The following is an 18,998-nucleotide window of genomic DNA, read 5'->3' as shown; positions in this document are numbered from 1 at the left end:
GGCAATGTTTGGAGACATTTTCGTCTGTCACGGCTTACAAGGAGGCTGCTGCTGGCATCTAGTGGGTAGAAGCCAGGCACACTGCTAAACATCCTATAATCCACAAGACAGCTTCCCACAGTCACGTTTTATCTGGCCTAAAACATATACAGTGCTAAGGCTGAGAAACCTTGAGTTAGGCTGATAATTAAAGAATTGCATTTAGACAGAAATGAAGTACCTCAGTCTTCTTATTCATCCTTAAAGACACCTTAATACAAATATTTCCCTCATATAGATTGAAACATAAAAAGCCACAAATGGCCTCACTTGATAAATGTTGCCCCAGAAGGTTTTGACCTAGCTGGAAATCAGAGCCCAGTGACAAAGAAGGAATCTCTGCTCCCCATGTAGGAGAGCTTGGGCCCAGGCGATGGGTGGACACCTCTAAGCTGGGCTGGAGACACTTGTAGGATGCACTCCTTTTGCTCCTGGCAGGTTGATACCTAGATTGAAAGCTCTTTCTGGCTGCGTCTGTTTCACTACTTGTGCCCAAGGCCCTGTACCAGATATGCGATGCTTCCCAGGGATAATGTTCGTGGAGTGTTGGAAGCAAAAAAGAGCTAGTTATTCTTAACTTTCTTTGGTTTATAGGCCCTTTGAGAGAATCTGATACAAAGTACGAACACTTTGTCAGCAAACTTATAAATGGACACCTGCCTAAAGTGTGCAATTTGTGCAAATTCTTCGGGCCCTCCCTTAATTCTGCACTCCCTCCCTTAAAACATCCTGTCTGGTCTAATCCTTCTATAGAAGGCAGTGCCAAGAACACAAAAGCTGATGGAAAGGCCAGGTTTCCTGATGTACAAGGTAGTGTTCTTAGCGTTCTTTCTGTTTGAATCAGCCAGCACACATCCCACTTTTTACTCTCCTACACCTGTGGCAGGCATCGCTAAGCAATTACTGCTCTCCATCTGAAAATAGCCTTGCGTTCTTTCTCCCTGAAACACCTGGAGTCAGCACATGAGATGAACCACTCGCCATCTCATCTCCCTGCTATGAGGAGACAGTTTCCAGTGTTGATACTGGAACGTAAAGTAATACAGTGATGGTCGGTGCCCTGGGTGATGGAATCACCTGCCCCCATAGATCCTTGTAGTGAACATGTTCCATCAGTGGTACTCTGGCCATCAGTTGCCCCAGTTAGAATAATCACTAGTGGCCAAGTCCTGTATTTCTCTCCAATTTAGCTCCAGTTAGTGCTGGAATACTTGCCAGTTACGTGTAAGAAAAAGCCAACCTGAGTCTTCAGGAAAACGCTATCACAATCTGCATGACCTTTGTCTCAGAATTGAGGATGGAGGTAGTTCGGCTCCTGGCTCTCAAGCTGGAACGTGGAAAGCCGCACTTCATCTGCAAGGCTGGGAGATAAAGGCTCTTTGTACTTGATTTTAGCGGGGCTGGGAGCTGGGGCAACCAGTACTTCCCCTTTGCAGGTTTAAAGGTTCAGGGATAGCAAATGACCTGCTCATTCAGTTCTACAGTATACAGACAGCTTTTTGTTCGCTCTGTTTCGGCTCCTGTGCACTAGTCTACCACCTGTGGCTTGTATGTTTGTGAGCATTGTATTTAAATGAAATTTTCACCTGATCTCTCAGCTGTCCCACGTCAGGAACTCTGCACTGCATTGTTTCCGCAGCACCTGGTCCTCTTCTCCGTGTGTGGTACATTGTGACCCCATGGTGCTTTGCACTGAAGGGTATATTCCAAGAGGCAGAGGTTGAGTGTGGTCCTCACTCACATTTGGCTCTGAAATGCCTGCGACTCAGAAAAGGCGAGCTGTGTGGTAGAGAGAGCACGACAGGAAAGTGCCCTGGAGTCTGGCTTCGGTTTCCGCCTGTCTCTGACCCTGGTCCGTGCCAGACAACCGTGTCACCCCTTAGCATTCTTATTTACAAAATGAGTGGGTAATTCTAATTACTTCATAGCTCTGGCACTTGTCGAAATACTCTTCAAATAAATTCCAGGCAGAAAGCTGAAGCAATGCAACAACAATTCAGCTGAGTGTCCTCCAGTTCAAGTTTTGATACTCCCCACTTAGCACAGACCCCCGGGTTAAGTGGCTCCACCCCACACGCCTGCTCCCACTTCAGATGCCAGCCACAAGTCCCACGTGTCCCCCAGCCCCCCTCATTTCTGCCTGGCTGGCCACAGCTTTAGGATTACCTACCACCCCCTCAGGTTTGATCATTTGCCAGAATGACTGTCACGGAATTCAGGAAAGCTGTTTTGACTTTTGCACAACAGCCCAGTGGTAGAGTCCTAAGGTGAGGGCTGGTGCCATGGTGGGGACAGGAGCGGCCGCCCCGTGGAGTCAGCCATTCCCATCCAGTGCATCATGATATTCCCCAGCCCGAAAGCTCCCTAAGCCTTGTGGTCCGGAGTTTGTCTGAGTCTTTTATATAGCATGATTGATAAAACTGTCAGCCACGGGGTTGAACTCAATCTCCAGTCCTTCTCCCCACCCCGGAGGAGGTGGAGCTGAAAGTTCCAACTTTCCAGACATGTGGCGGGTTCTTCTGGCAGTCAGCCTCCGCCCTGAAACTCTCTGACGCCCATCCTTCCCCACTCCCAAGACCCCTCATTAGTATAAACTCAAGTCTGGTCCAGAGGGGCTGGTTGTGACGAGCCAGATACCCCCTCAGGAACTTCCAAGGGTTTTAAGAGCTCTGTGGCAGTAGCCAGGGACGAAGACCAAAACATATATGTACTTTTTTATTCTACAGATTGTATGTTAAAAAAAATTTTTTTCCTAATCAGTAAAGTTCACTGCTTTAGAACAATGGGATGATTATTTTTAGTGTGTTTCTTTTAGTTGTTTAATCGTTGAACGCACACATGTTGCCCTGTCTTAAGCGCGCTCTTCAGATGAAGCGCCTGAAGCCGGAAGATGGTCCGTGTCTCTTATGGAAGTGGATGTCACCGTCCAGCAGAGACACAGCCACAGACATCAGGCCCTTCCTTTGCTTTCTCTCACCAAAGGAGCCAGTGCATCAGTCAGATGAAGGAGGTGAAGGAACAGTGTGAGGAGCGAATAGAAGAGGTCACCAAAAAGGGGAACGAAGCTGTAGCTTCCAGAGACCTGAGTGAAAACAACGACCAGAGACAGCAGGTAACTGGGGAATTTTTGCCAAGAGTTTCTAGAAGGTACCCCTATCCTGAAGCATTTTGTTTCTTTTATGTGCTGCCTGGCTTTCTCTAGACTCTGCCCTCCCTTGTGGGCTTGGCTCCCTGAGATACAACAAAGGAGAACCTGGTCCTGGGATGACTGGACCCTAACCAAGGGTGCTGGCCTCCAGTCCCACTTCCCAGGCTCAGGGCTTTACGGGAATTATCGTATTTACAGCTCGCAGCCAGCCTGGGAAAGAGTTGCTGTTTTCCTGATTTGAGGACCCCAGGCCCACGGGAGGGGTGAAGTTCTGTGGCAGCGTCACACCACCTGGTCAGTGGTAGAGCCCATCAAGGCCTCAGGTCTGGCCAGCTCCATGTCTCGTGCTCTCATTCTGCCTCCCGTGCAGAGCACAGCCCACGAAGCTGCTGCTCGAAGCCTTCTGGGTGATCTTTGGTTGGTTTTTAAAAAACTATAGCAGCTTTATTAAGATATAATTTGCATTCCCTATGATTCATAGAAAATTTACAATTCATGGGTTCTGGGTGTATTCACAAAATTATGCAGCCATCACCACAGTCAATTTCAGAACATTTTTATTGGCACAAAAGAAACTCTGTATCTCTTAGTTCTCTCTTCATTTACCTTCAGTCCCCACAGCCCTAGACAGCCAATTGCTAATTTACTTTGTGTCTCTTGATTTGCCTCATCTGGACAATTTCCCGTCAATAGAATCATATATGTGTGGCCTTTTGTGTCTGGCTTTTTTTTGAGAGGGCATCTCGTTCTGTTGCCCAGGCTGGAGTGCAGTGGCGTGATCTCGGCTCACTGCAACCTCCGCCTCCCAGGTTCAAGCGATTCTCCTGCCTCAGCCTCCCGAGTAGCTGGGGTTACAGGCACCCACCACCAGGCCTGGCTAACGTTTGTACTTTTAGTAGAGATGGGGTTTCGTCATGTTGGCTAGGCTGGTCTCGAACGCCTGACCTCAAGTGATCCGCCCACCTCAGCTTCCTAAAGTGGTGGGATTACAGGCATGAGCCACTGCGCCTGGCCTGTCTGGCTGCTTTGACTGAGTATAAATGCTTCAGGGCTCATCAGGGTTGCAGCATGCATCAGTACTGCATTCCCTTCAGTGGCTGATTAATCCATCCTGTGGATGGACCACATGTGGTTTATTCGTCATCAGTTGATGGGCATTTGGAGTGTTTCCACATTTTGGCTATTATGAATAATGCCGTATGAACATGAAGCTTTTGTGTGGTCATATGTTTTCATATCTCTTGGATATTACCTAGGAGTAGAGCTGCTGGGTTATATGATAATCTACATTTAACCTATTGAGAAACTCCCAGACTTCTTCCAAAGTGGCCATACCATTTTCCACTCCCACCAGCAGTTTATGAGGGCTCCAGTTTCTTCACATCCTTGCCAACCCTTGATACTGCCTTTTTCATGATACCCTTCCTAGCAGGTGTGGAGTGGTAGCTTATTGTCGTTTGGGTTTGCATTTCCCTAATAACTATGATATCCCTAATGATACTGAGCATCTTTTCACATGCTTCACTGGCCATTTGTATATCTTCTTTGGAGAAATGTCTATTCAGGTCCTTTGCTCATTTTTTAATTGAGTTATTTTTGAGTTGTAAGTTTTTAGAATCTATTTTACTAAAGATATAATGGACATATGATTTGCAAGTTTTTTTTTTTTTCAATTCTGTGGGGTTTTTCACTTTCTTGCTGGTGTTTAGTTGAAGCACAAAAGTTCTTAATTTTGACAAAATCCATTGTATTTGTTTTTTCTTTTGTTGTGTGTTCTTGGTGTTCTATCTGGGAACACTTTGACCTGAGGTCTTGAAGATTTCCTGTTGCATTTTCTTCTCAGAGTTTTATCATTCTTAGTTCTTACATCTAGGCCTATGATTCATTTTCAGTTAATTTAATTCTTGCATATGGTGTGAGGTAGAGCTCCCGCTTCATTCTTGTGTGTGTGTGGATATCAAGTTGTCTCAGTATCACTTGTTGAAAGAAAGACTGCTTTTCCCCCACTGAATTGTCTTGGCACCTTTGTCAAAAATCAGTGTGCTGTAAGTATGAGGGTTTTCAGTGAGCCTGAATCCCTTGGCTGTGTATGTCCCCTATGCTGCTTAGTACCCACTCCCTACCCCAGTGGGACAGAGTGGCTAGAATGCGCTGGAGTTGAGTAGCTTCCTTCTCCCATGTGGAAGTCGAGCTTACTGGAGTTGGGTGTTTCATTCCCCCAGGTCAGTTAGGCTCTGATAATATCCCAGCAGGGGCTCTGGGTAATACACTCCTCCTGAGGGCCAGCCTGGTTAAGGAGAACAGAGCTCTGTGGCCTGTTTCAGAGTGGTTCCTTTCCCCGGCCACCTGCTGGAAGCACAAGCCAATTTTTCTCTGATATTTACTGAGAGCCTGGTTGAGTTCCTAGGGGTAAAACTTGTAAGTATGGGAGCCCTTTACGACTGCGGCAGCTTTTTTACTTTTTTTTTCTTTCTTTCTTTTTGAGTTGGAGTTTCGCTCTTGTTGCCCAGGCTGGAGTGCAGTGGCGCAATCTTGGCTCACCGCAACCTCTGCCTCCCGGGTTCAAGCAATTATCCTGCCTCAGTCTCCTGAGTAGCTGGGACTACAGGCATGCACTGCCACACCTGACTAATTTTGTATTTTTAGTAGATCTCAGGTTTCTCCATGTTGGTCAGGCTGGTCTCGAACTCCCGACCTCAGGGGATCAGCCCATCTCAGCCTCCCAAAGTACTGGAATTACAGGCATGAGCCACCACACCCAGCTGGGGCAGGTTTTTAACTCTCAGACTCATCCACACTGAGCCTCAAACAGTTCATACATGACAGGTCAGGCTCTCCCACCCCAACACCAGTTCCCTCGGTGACGTCTGCCCAAGCCTGTCCTGGTGAGCCGGGACTCACCGTATTGGACCCTGTCTCCAGGCTTGAGGACAGTGATTTACACTCTGTCCTCACCTCTCCTATGGATCCAAGAAGAGCTGGTAACTTTTCAGTCTGTTTAGCTTTTTACTTGTTGTTAGGACTGAGTGGTAACTTGTAAGCTTCTCACGTGAGGAACTGAAAACTCGAAGTCTTACGTTCCTCCTCAGCACTGCTGGAGCTGCTTCCCGTAAGTTTTGGTATGCTGTGTTTTTGTTTTGTGTCAAAGCATTTTCTTTTTTTTTGAGTCAGAGTCTCGCTCTGTCGCCCAGGCTGGAGCGCAAGTGCCATGATCTCTGCTCACTGCAACCTCCGCCTCCCGGGTTCAAGCGATGCTCCTGCCTCAGCCTCCCAAGTAGCTGGAATCACAGGCGCCCGCCATGACGCCCAGCTAATTTTTGTATTTTTAGTAGAGATGGGGTTTCACCATGTTAGCCAGGCTGGTCTCAAACTTCTGACCTCTGGTGATCCGCCTGCCTCAGCCTCCCAGAGTGCTGGGATTGCAGGCGTGAGCCACCGCACCTGGCTGGCCAAGCATTTTCTAATTTGCCTTGTGGTTTATTGTTGGACTCACTGGTGATTTAGGAGTGTGTGGTTTAATTTCCAAATATTTGCAAATGTCACAAGTTTCATTCTGTTTTGATTTATAATCCATTCCATTGCTGTTAGATAATTCACTTTGTGTGATTTTAGTTATTTAAGTGTATGGAGGCTTGCTTTGTGGCCTGCCATTTGTTCATCCCGGAAAATATTCCGTGTGTACCTGAGAAGCAGGTGCATTTCCCCTTGCTGGGCTGAGGGTTCTGGAGATGTTCGTTCTGTCAGGGAGCATTTGTGGTGTTCATGTCTTCTTTTTTGTTGATCTTCCGCCTAGGTATTTTATGATTCTATAAAAGCTTCCCCTCAGCAGAATCTCTGCCCAGTTTTATTCTGTCTTGACAGTACTTTCTGGGAGACCTTGACTCAACCTCTTGTCTTCTGATGTACGCCACGTGACCAGGGCGTGACCAGAGTAGACTGTGGCGTTTCTCGGGGTCGTGGTCGGAAGGATGTGGTGGTGGGATTGGCGGGATTCTTGTACGGCTTCTGCTCACAGAGCCCTGCCCTGGCTTTCTGTCCTGTGCTTCTGTTTCAGCTTCAAGCCCTCAGCGAGCCTCAGCCCAGGCAGCAGGCAGCAGGCCTGCCACGTGCAGAGGTGCCACAAGGGAAAGGAAACGTGCCCGGTAACAGCAAGTTCCAGACTCCAGCCCCCAGTTCCGAAGTGGTTTTGGATTCGAAGAGACAAGTTGAGAAAGGTAAGCAGAGCCCAGCAGTTGCCCTGTCCCCTGCTCTCCAGAGCCCCGTCAGAGGCAGCGGTCCCAGCGAGCTGCTGAGCAGTCAGTGAACCCAGCAGCGGGCAGCCGGGAGCGGGTGTGTCTCTCTGGGCACCTGGAACTGCGGCACTGGGGCTTCTTGTGTGTCTGACTGATGTCTCCTCCTCTGAACGAAGCGCCTTGTCCTTTGGCGGCTGTGTAGAGAAAGGCCCAGGCTGCACCTTTATGCAGGACGTGGGTGGGCTTGTGGGCCTCGGGGGAGGAGGCCGAGCCGCAGACACTGGGAACCAGGAGGCTGCTGTCCATGGGCAAGCCCCAGGTGAGCCTGCCTGCCCTGGCTCCCAAGTGCTTGTCTCCAGCGGACAAGACGATCAGGTCACTCAGCAGGACACCCTCTTCCCTTTGTACCTTGTCAAGATAATTGAGTCCAGCTTTTGTTTTGTTCTGTTTTTTTTTTTGGTAAGCTACTTTTCCCTTCGTCGCGGTTCTGACGATGAGCCGCAGGCACAGAGAGGCCTGCAGTCGGTGGCTGAGATCACAAAAGGAGCTACCTGGTGGTTCTCCTGTGTGCAGCCCACCCCACCCCCATTCCTTGGGAAGGTTCTGGGAATTGAGTGGAATGAGGTTTTTCTTTCTTTTTTTTTTTTTTTTAAATCAAATGCTGGTGAGGTCACAGCTAACTGTGTTCTGTGCACAGAGGAAATCAATGAGATCCAGGTGGTGAGTGAGGAGGAGCCTCAGAGGGACAGGCTGGGGCTGCCACAGGAGCCAGGCCGGGAGCAGGTGGTGGAAGACAGACCTGTAGACGGAAGAGGCTTCGGGGGAGCCAGAGAACTGGGCCGGACCCCACAGGTGCCAGCTGCCCTGTCAGTGAGCCAGGAAAATCCGGAGATGGAGGGCCCCGAGCGAGACCAGCTTGTCATCCCCGATGGACAGGAGGAGGAGCAGGAAGCTGCCAGGGAAGGTGGGTGTGAAGCTTCGGGGGCCGCCGTGGACTCCCTTCCACCAGACACCCAGCCACCTCCATCTCCTTCCCAGCACCGACGGAGCACCCTGAATTTGACCAAACACAGTCCACAATTTGCCAGTTCCTTTTCGTTTGAAGGTTTCTTAGTCGTTTTCAAGAGGGAGGCGGGAAGGAAGAGCAGCACATGCTCCAGAACTCGAGGTTTTAGACGCAGTATCGGCAGGGAGTCGCGGGGACCTTGCAGGTGGGCGGCCTGGAGATGGGTGCTTAGCATCCAGGGGACACCTCCTCCTGGCAGGCCGGCCACATGGCCCATCTTTGCATCTCCACTGTCGTGCAGTGTCTGGTGCCATTTAGACAATCAGTGCCTAGTGAGTGAACGACTGAAGGAAGGAAGGAGTATTGGGTAGATGAAGGTTCATGCGCATGTGAACATTGAGGAAACTTGACATGGGAATCCTTTTTGGTTTGGTTGACTTTTTTCTGTTTAAAGAAATAAAGGGTAGGAATCAGAGATCAACCGACTATTCCGGGATGTATTTCAGTCCCTTCCGATGTGGAAAATGTCCTTCCCACCTGAGCCAGGAACACTTCTGAGGATATGACACCTGCGCTCTGGGGTGGACCAGTCACACAAGTTGGAGAATACACTGATTTGCAGAAGTTACCCTGATTCCATTTCAATCTAATTTTCACTTCATTGTCTTTCTGAAGAACGTGTCCTCCCAAGTTCCAGTTACAGAAGTGCATGTTGTCAGCCTCCCGCTAAGTATCCCTGCTGGGTCGCTGTGTTCCGTGCCCACCCGGCAAGGAGACGCTCATGGTGTGTGAGGCAGGGAGATCCCACCGGCTGGCTCAGCCTGTGGCGCCGCAGCATCAGACCCCTCAGCGGCTGGTCACGAAGTGTAACAAAAGGTGGGCCTGAGATGCCACAGTGCCTGTAGGATGCACCTGCTTCTAGACGCAGGGGTGGTGACCTCACTTGAAGAAACACGCAGGCCTGTGCAGTTTCCACCCCAGGCAGTGAGCCAGAGAAATAGGCTAGAGCTGCTTTTCCAGGTGTGCACTTTTAAAAAAGATTTTGTTTGGCCGGGCGCGGTGGCTCATACCTGTAATCCCAGCACTCTGGGAGGCTGAGGTGGGCAGGTCACGAGGTCAGGAGATCGAGACCATCCTGGCCTACATGGTGAAACCCCGTCTCTACTAAAACTAAAAAATGAGCTGGACGTGGCAGCACATGCCTGCAATCCCAGCCACTCGGGAGGCTGAGGCAGGAGAATCACTTGAACCCGGGAGGCAGAGCTTGCAGTGAGCCCAGATTGCGCTAGTGCACTCCTTGCTGGGCGACAGAGCCAGACTCCATCTCAAAAAAAAAAAAAAAAGATTTTGTTTACCCGCCTGCATACACATATAAAATATGTAAGTTAAACCCTTTGAGTAGGTCTCTTGAAAGCCTTTTGTCCTCATCTTCTCTGGCTGCTGCCCCTCCAGGGGTGAATAGAGTAGTGGGTTCTCCCACTGTAAGTATGAGGGAGGTTTCTCCTGTGGCTCACGGCGGCAGCTCCATTTCCTCTCTCCATTCTAAGGAGATGCTGTCATTAACTATAGATACCCGTTCCTTCCCAAAACAGTGGCACTTTCTTTTACCTTGAGATTTGAGTTGTTCGCTAGTTTCTCCGTGTTCAGCCTAGAATGCACCCTTTTATTTAGGGCCATGCCGTCTCTAGATTCAGAGTTCAAGTGGAGTACACATAATGCACGTGTTTGTCCCGGAACCCAGCCCATGCGTCCCTACCATTTCCGGAGAGGCAGCCGACAGACCTGATTGTGAGCAAGTATGGCTAACACCCAGCACCTGTGCTCGATACTCCTGTGACATCAAGACAGAAATGATGTAGCTTATGTTTTATGTGCTAATTTTACAGGGAGAAACCAGCAGAAACTGAGAGGAGAAGATGACTACAACATGGATGAAAATGAGGCGGAATCTGAGACAGACAAGCAGGCAGCCCTGGCAGGGAATGACAGAAACATAGATGGTAAGAATGGGGCCTGGGTCGGTGGCAAGGTCAACTTTCATTTCCCCTTCCTGGTCCTTCGCTGTGATTATCCAGTGAATCCCCAACATTATATTGTAATTAATGGGTCATTGCAAAGAGACCGTCTCTTCTTTGGGAGCCTTTGAAACCAGGGGCAGTGGAGGGAGGTGAGGGTTGAGAAGCCTAAGTTGATGAAAGCCTGCATCGTTTCTGGAAACATACTCAGTGTGGCTCAAGTCTTTAAGTAGGATGATTTTTCAGTGACTTTCGGGGATTTGCAAACAAAATGGCTAGGTCACTACTTAAATCAGTCTGCCTCCCAGATGGAAAGCCCCGGGATGTGCATAGAGCTTCCAGGCAATTATGAGAGCTGCCCTTTGTAGTGTTATTTTGAATTTTTGAAGAGTCCAGGCCAGTATCTTGTAGAATATATCAAACTCTGGCCTTGTCTGTCTGCTTGTGATGGATTCAGGCTGATGAATTCTTGCTTCTCCCCAGGAGGCATAACAGCAGGTGGTCCTGCTGGTGGTTGGTTGATCCCTTAGCTAACGTGCCCACGAGGTCTCAGAAGGGCATTTTCCTTTTGCTATTAGTACATCATCTGGAAGAGGAGGCTTTGAACTTGTGTGGCTTTACCATCCATTGATGAACACTGCCCAAGCGGTGACATTTTACATGCTGCCATCCCAGCACATTTAGTACTTGACATTGTGTAAGGAACCCCTCTCCCTCCTCCCACACACTTGCTTGTTTTGGTATCACTATGGACTTTCTTAAAATACATTTTTCTGGGTCAGGTGTGGTGGCTCACGCCTGTAATCCCAGCACTTTGGGAGGCCAAGGCAGGCAGATCATGGGGTCAGGAGATCGAGACCATCCTGACTAACACGGTGAAACCCCATCTCTACTAAAAATACAAAAAATTAGCCGGGCGTGGTGGTGCGTGCCTGTTGTCCCAGCTACTCGGGAGGCTGAGGCAGGAGAATCACTTGAACCCAGGAGGCGGAGGTTGCAGCGAGCCGAGATCGTGTCACTGCACTCCAGCCTGGGCAGTAAGAGTGAAACTCCGTCTCAACAAGAGAACCCAAGCCATGTGACTGGTTTCCCACAGCCTGGATACTGCTGATTGTAGAGTCACGGGGCAGTTAAGCGAGTTCTCCTGGCCTCTTTTCTGTAGAGTGGCAGCTAGACCCAGAGGCTTGATGAGACTCAGGTCCAGGCTCAAGCCCTCGGTAAGATAAGTGGTGGTGTGTTCTTTCATCGGGAGGCACGTCATTTCTGGCTTCTTTTTTTTTTTTGAGTTGGAGTCTCGCTTCATTGCCCAGGCTGAAGTGCAGTGGTGCAATCTTGGCTAACTGCAACCTGGTGTCTTTCTTTTTGTGATACCAGTTGATAGTCAATGCCTGTATCAATTCATTTTTATGTCATTTGTTAACTGGAATGTTCTTAGAAATAGACACTTCGGCTGAGCGTAGTGGCACACGCCTGTAACCCAGCACTTTGGGAGGCCAAGGAGGGTGGATCACCTGAGGTTAGGAGTTCAAGACCAACCTAACATGGTAAAACCCCGTCTCTACTAAATATAAGATAATTAGCTGGGTGTGGTGGCGCATGCCTGTAATCCCAGCTACTTGGGAGGCTGAGGAAGGAGAATTGCTTGAACTCAGGAGGCGGAGGATGCAGTGAGCTGAGATTGTGCCATTGCACTCCAGCCTGGGCAACAAGAGTGAAACTCCGCCTCAAAAAGAAAAAAAAAAAAAAAGACACTTCAGTGGTATTGTTTGTATAAGGTAGACAGGATAAATGCTTGATTTTTTTCACTTCAGTGGTATTGTTTTTATAAGGTAGGTATTAGGATAAATGCTTGATTTTTTTCCTTTTTATTTAACAGTTTTCATGACTGAATTATTTTCCCGTCTTCCTCTGAGTGTGACTACTTTTAAAATATCATCATAAACTTCAGAATTCAGCAGAAATCCTCAGGGCAGCAGGAGTAGTTGTAACAACTACTTCACTTCAGTTTTGGCCTTGCTGATCTTGCCAGTGTCTTGTCTTGTCTTTTTCTCAGACCGAGTCTTGCTTTGTTGCCCAGGCTGGAGTGCAGTGGCATGATCTCGGCTCACTGCAACCTCTGCCTCCTGGGTTCAAGCGATGCTCCTGCTTCAGCCTCCCAAGCAGCTGGGACTAGAGGTGCGCGCCACCATATTCAGCTACTTTTTGTATTTTTAGTAGAGACAGGGTTTCACCGTATTGGCCAGGATGGTCTCGATCTCCTGACCTCGTGATCTTCCTGCCTTGGCCTCCCAAAGTGCTGGGATTACAAGCGTGAGCCACCACGTCTGGCTAACAATGCCTTCTTTTATTACCATTTGGCCAATGCATTATTCATTTAATGTTTTAATACTTACATTTTTTTACCTTTTCATTTTGAAATAATCTAGATTTTTTTAAAAAGCAAAAAATTTCTGTGTACCCTTCACCCAGGTTCACCAGTTGTTAACATCTTATATAACCATAGTAAAATTACCAAAATAAGGAAATTAATGTTGATACGATGCCATTATCTGTAGACTTCGTTCAGATTTAGTGAGTGTCCAATTCATGTCTTGTTTTTGGTTCAGGATGATAGACTGCATTTATTATCAGACCTCTGTAGTGTTCTTTATCGTGGAGCAGTTTCTGTCTTTCTCATTTGTGGTGTGGGTCTATTTTGCAGGATAGGGGCCCAGTTATTTGGTGGAAAGTCCCTCAATCTGTGCTTGTCTGATTCTTCAACAGTGTCCCCCTAAAAATTATCTTTTATATTTATCCAGGATGTCAGTTGTTTCAGTTGGCAGAGTTTGGAATTTTTAGAATGCAAGTCCTCATTTGAATTTTCAGCTATCTTCATTTAGGCAATTTTTTAAAAAGGCAAATGGCAAAATACACTAGCAGCCAGACTTTGAAGCAAATACAAAGTCTCTTTCTGTTCTTTGTCATTGACTCCACTCATGTGTGTTCTTGAGCATGTTTCACGGTCTGGTCACTGTCTTACCTCTATTCTAACAACATTTTTTTTTTTTTTTTTTTTTTTTTGAGACGGAGTCTTGCTGTTTTTGCCCAGGCTGGAGTGCAGTGGCATGATCTTGGCTCACTGCAGCCTCCACCTCCCAGGTTTAAATGATCTTCCTGCCTCAGCCTCCCAAGTAGCTGGGAGCTGGGATTACAGGCTCGTGCCCAGCTAATTTTGTATTTTTAGTATTTTTAGTAGAGACAGGGTATCACCATGTTGGCCAGGCTGGTCTCGAACTCCTGACCTCAGGTGATCCGCCTGCCTCAGCCTTCCAAAGTGCTGGGATTGCAGGTGTGAGCCACTGCGCCTGGCTCTGAAACCTTTTAAATTGGGCCTAGTGTCCTACTAAATGCTTGACTTTGCGGTGAAGCCTTTTTGGATCTCTCATTTCCTACACTCACATCGTCCTAAGGACTTGACCTTGTGCAAGGTTTGAAACAAAGTAGGTAAGGTAAAGAAGATGAGTGCCTTGGTAGCTCTCTGAAGAAGCTGAAGAAATGTCAACATCAGCTTCAACATTAAGATTGTCATTGAAATAGTGAGACTTTACTTGCTCCAGGGAAGTTGGAAGAAAAAAGCATTAGCTCCAACTTTATTAGAGCCTTTAACAGATACCATTAATTTAATAAGGCAGTTATTTAAATGAATAGTCATTAAACTACCATTTAATGTGCCATAGTTATAAATCAAGACCATGGTTTTAGGTTTTATTTGTGATGTTCCTTTTTATGTTTTCTATGTGTGAAAGGATAGAGTAAGACCAGATGGTAGAAGCTACACAGACATCAGCTCTGTAAAGGGAGAGCTTTGGAGTCACAAGAGCTGTCTGAAGCTGGGGACGGCTCTCAGGAGGCAGCGTGTGCCGTTCGAAGTGCAGTAGCAAGGGAATCACGCTGCACAGGAGCGTGGTGATTGTATTAAAATGTCATGAGTGCACTCGATACTGTCCATCTCCTATGGCATATGGGGCAGTATGTCACTGTTACAAACAAGTATGGAATCTTTAGGTGCTTCAGCTTTGTTTCATGGCACATTGTTGGCCATCCATTTGGACCCTTTGAAAGGGGAGGAGTTCCAGCTGGGCGCAGTGGCTCACGCTTGTAATCCCAGCACTTTGGGAGGCCAAGGCGGGCGGATCACGAGGTCAGGGAATCGAGACCATTCTGGGTAACACAGTGAAAACCCGTCTCTACTGAAAATATGACGACAACAAATAATTAGCCGGGCGTGGTGGTGGCGCCTGTAGTCCGAGCTACGCGGGAGGCAGAGGCAGGAGAATGGCGTGAACCCGGGAGGCAGAGCTTGCAGTGAGCCGAGATCGTACCACTGCACTCCAGCCTGGGTGACAGAGCGAGACTCTGTCTCAAAAAAGAAAAAAAAGGGGAGGAGTTCCCTTACCCTCTCACAGGGCATGCAGTGGGGGTGTGACTCACTTCTTCAGTGCCCCGCGGCTCAAACCCCTAGGGTGAGCACGCGGACGGGCAGGTCGTGGGGAGGATGGATTCCCACCCCACAGCAGCATCTAGGGTTGTGTGTTTACAGCTCCTGGAGCCCCAGTGGGTGTGTGTTGCAGTGCGCTCCTTCAGCTTAGCTCAAGTAGACCCTGTCTTATCGCAAGGACAGAGGGCTTTCTGTATCCTGGGTTCTTGCCCTAGTGTACTGAAAAAATCAGATCATGTGGGCTTGGAGAATGAATGCAAGATTTATTGAGTGGTAGAAGTAGCTCTCAGCAGATGGATGGGGAGCCCGAAGGGGGATGGTGTGGGAAGGTGGTCTTCCCCTGGAGTCGGGCTGCTCAGCAGCCGGGCTCTCCTCTTACTGTCCTTGGCCAGATTTCCCTCGGCGTCCGAATCGTTCTGCCGTCAGTAGCCTGCCGGCATCTTTCGGTGTGTTCTGCCAGTGTGTTCTTCTCGATGTCCAGTTGCCTGTGTGTGCCTGCTGGGGTCTCAGGGTTTTTATGGGCACAGAATGGGGGGACATGGCAGGCCGGAGTGGTCTTGGAAAATGCAACATTTGAGCATGAAGACAGGAGTGCTTGTTCTCATGTAGGTCCATGGACACAGGCCTGAGGGTGGAGCCCTTGCCAGACACCCTGCCCTTCTCTACCCAGCACTTCCCTGCCCTCCTCCCGTATCACCTTTGCCATCTTGTCCTTGACGAGGAATGCACCTCCCAATTACAGTATTGTTGTGGGAGATACAGTCCTCTTTATGACAGTTTCTAGAAATTGATGAAATGGGACCTGCCTAGGGCTGGTATCTCAAAATGTTTAATACTAGATTACATGTATTTTTTTTTTCCTTTTTAGTTTTTAATGTTGAAGATCAGAAAAGAGACACCATAAATTTACTTGATCAGCATGAAAAGCGGAATCATACAGTCTGAATTGAACTGGAATCACATTTCACATCAGGACTGAAGAGATGAGTATAAATGTTCATGAGGGACTGAATACTGACAACTGTGAAATGTACTGAATAAAATGTACATCTAAAAATGATTATTGTGAAATTTTAGTATGTACTGTGTGTAGGAAAAGATTGGTCTTTTAAAGAGTTTTTTGGGGGTACTTTTGAAGTGTCTAATAAGATGTCACAATTTTTGATAATAGGTATTTCATGAGAAGTTCAACACCAAAAATGGAACATAGTTCTTCAAGTGTTGGCGACAGTGGGGCTTCCTGATTCTGGAATATAACTTTGTGTAAATTAATAGCCACCTATAGGAAGAGTCCATCTGCTGTGAAGGAGAGACAGAGAACTCTGGGTTCCCTCTGATGTCCTCCTTTCCACGTGCTGTGCCATGCGTTGGTGCCAGCCTATTATCTGTTCTCACTGACTGACTGGCTTATGCTCTTGTGCAGTCACTTCTGATTCTGACAATCAATGGCCTAGAACACTGACTGTTAACACAAATGTCACTAGCAAACTAGCAACAGCTTTAAGTCTAAATACAAAGCTGTTTTGTGTGAGAATTTTTAAAAAGGCTACTTGTATAATAACCCTTGTCATTTTTAATGTGCAAAACGCTATTAAGTGACTTACAATGTGAACATTTGTGGTCTGTATTTACTTTGCTTCCTGTGTGTGGGCAAAGCAGCACCTTCCCTAAATATATATTACCAAGAAAAGCAAGGAGATTAGGCTTTTGACAAAACAGGCCAAAAGGGGGCTGACCTGGAGCAGAGTACAGGGAGAGGCGAGGCATGAGAGGCGAGTTTGTTGTGGACAGATCTGTGCCTACTTTATTACTGGAGTAAAAGAAAACAAAGTTCACTGATGTTGAAGGATATATACAGTGTTAGAAATTGGGACTGTTTAGAAAAACAGGAATACAATGGTTGTTTTTGTCATAGTGTACACAATTTAGCTTATAGTAAATGACTCACAAAACTGATTTTAAAATCAAGTTAATTTTGAAAATTACTATTTAATCCTAATTCACAATAACAATGGCATTAAGGTTTGACTTGAGTTGGTTCTTAGTATTATTTATGGTAAATAGGCTCTTACCACTTGCAAATAACTGGCCACACCATTAATGACTGACTTCCCAGCAAGGCTCTCTAAGGGATGAGTGGGAGGATCCACAGGATTTGAGATGCTGAGGCCCAAGAGATCTTTTGATCCAACCCTCTTATTTTCAGAGGGGCAAATGGGGCCTAGAAGTTACGGAGCATCTAGCTGGTGTGCTGGCACCCTGGGCCTCACTCAGACTCCCAAGTAGCTGGGACTACAGGCACACAGTCACTGAAGCAGGCCCTGTTTGCATTTCATGCTGCCACCTCCAACTTAAACATCTTCATGTCTGATGTCCTTTTACCTCGTCGCTAAGGTTAAACTTTCCCACCCAGAAAAGGCAACTTAGATAAACTCTTAAGAGTACTTTCATACTCTAAGTCCTCTTCCAGCCTCACTTTGAGTCCTTCTTGGGGTTGATAGAAATTTTCTCTTGCTTTCTCAATAAAGTCTCTATTCATCTCATGTTTAATTTGTCTGCATACAACTGCTGAGAAATAAAATATTCTGTTCAACTTTTAAAATGTGTCACAGCTGTTTTTTGCTTTTCCCCTTCATCCTCTGTTAGATCCTTAAAGAATCCACCCTCAAACTGTGGACTAAGGACGTCGGTTTGCCTTAAACCTTCTGTGGAATGAGATGAACTGTCAATACAACATCTTCAACCCACAGGGCCCCAAAAGCTGTGTGCTTGGCATGTGTGCAGTCTGCACGCTTTCTCCAGGCTGCCCTAGGGATCACGGCGGATTCAGCCAACAATGGAGAGGGCTGTGGGCTGTTCCAACAAAATAGAACAGTCACCTGTGCTGACACGCATCTGTAGTTCTAGCGTCCCAAGTGGCTGGAACTACAGATGCGTGTCACCATGCCGGCTAATTTTTTGTATTTTTAGTAGAAACGGGGTTTCACTGTTAGCCAGGCTGGTCTCAATCTCCTGACCTCGTGATCAGTTTAGAGACTCAACAGAGCTGTTGCATGGTAACTTCATGTTGAGTCTCCAAAATTTGATACTAAAGGCTTGGGGGTCTCAGGGAGGCAACGTGGCTGCAGCCTGAGGGGCCGAACGGAGAGGGCAGAAACGAAGTAGGAGAAGTGGAAGGGGCCAAACTGGCATTCTGGGTAAAGACTAGGTCATTCATTAGAGAACAGTGGACTTTGAGTTGTCAAGTGACCATGCTTGCATTTTATGATCTTTTAAGATCATACCAGCCACTCCACGAATAGAGAGTGGGGCAAGTATGAATATGGGGAAGTCAGTTCTTCAAGCCCAGTTGGGTCACTGTCTCTTTCCACACCGCACGGTCTACACCTCAACTGACTTTCCAGCTTCGGCCCCACCGCTTCAAGAAAGAGCTCACCCCAGTCACCAGCAATCTTTACTTGCCAAGTTCAATGGGCTCTTTTCAGTCCTTCTCTTAATGGCCTTTGAGCAGCATGTGGCCCTGCATTCTACTTATTTTCCTGATAAGTCTCCTCTGCAAGCTTTTTCCAGTGCCCAGAGCACAGCCAAAGAGGAACAAGGGAAACCACCACCTCCCCTAAACTTTTCCAAACGGTGCGCTTTGACTATTTAAGGCAATATACTGTCAGAGTCTTGTGCAAACAAAACGGTGGACCAGGCACGCTTGTCAAACAGTGGCCTGGTATGACTTTGAGATACTCTTCCCTGCAGCCTGTCCCACCACCTCACTGGCCTCCCCATTCCCTGGCCCTCCGAAGTCTGTTCCTTGGGACCGATCTCAAGGCCCTTATTCTAGGAGCCCCCTGAGCAACAGCAACCCCCAGAAAATTACAGTGACTGTAGTTACTTAGTCCTCAGTTCATCTCCACCCCAGATGGCACCTCCCAGTTCGAGATCAACCTACCTTCCATCTTCAAGATGTTCCAAAAATATCTCAAGGTCGAAAGCAATCTTTATCCCAAACCTGGTCTACCTTGCGTAGATAACTAAGCAAGTGGCACCACCACCGTCCAGTTGCCAAAGCCAAGAAATTTCTGAAAAA

The 18,998-nt window shown here is 47.5% G+C and overlaps 1 protein-coding gene across 10 annotated transcripts in view; it reads left to right on the top strand.

The window, feature by feature from the left end:
- Positions 1 to 17,519, top strand: part of GOLM1 (golgi membrane protein 1) — a 77,128-nt gene extending 59,609 nt beyond the window's left edge. For 8 of the 10 annotated variants that reach the window (XM_028835295.2, XM_015118012.3, XM_077966292.1 and 5 more), the window contains exons 6-10: positions 3,022 to 3,151; positions 7,242 to 7,401; positions 8,117 to 8,383; positions 10,312 to 10,425; positions 15,786 to 17,519. In XM_028835295.2, the coding sequence (XP_028691128.1) occupies positions 3,022 to 3,151; positions 7,242 to 7,401; positions 8,117 to 8,383; positions 10,312 to 10,425; positions 15,786 to 15,862 (748 nt within the window). In that variant the 3' untranslated portion in view covers positions 15,863 to 17,519. Of the gene's footprint in view, positions 1 to 3,021; positions 3,152 to 7,241; positions 7,402 to 8,116; positions 8,384 to 10,096; positions 10,222 to 10,311; positions 10,426 to 15,785 lie in introns of all 10 variants that reach the window. The other 2 variants (XR_013404929.1, XR_013404927.1) reach the window with 1 other exon arrangement.
- The last annotated feature ends 1,479 nt before the right edge of the window (positions 17,520 to 18,998 follow it).

Source organism: Macaca mulatta, chromosome 15 (genome assembly GCF_049350105.2).
Source record: "Macaca mulatta isolate MMU2019108-1 chromosome 15, T2T-MMU8v2.0, whole genome shotgun sequence".
Lineage (NCBI taxonomy): Eukaryota > Metazoa > Chordata > Mammalia > Primates > Cercopithecidae > Macaca > Macaca mulatta.
The sequence above is the reverse complement of the archived record's forward strand: the minus strand, read 5'-3'. Positions and strand labels throughout refer to the sequence as shown.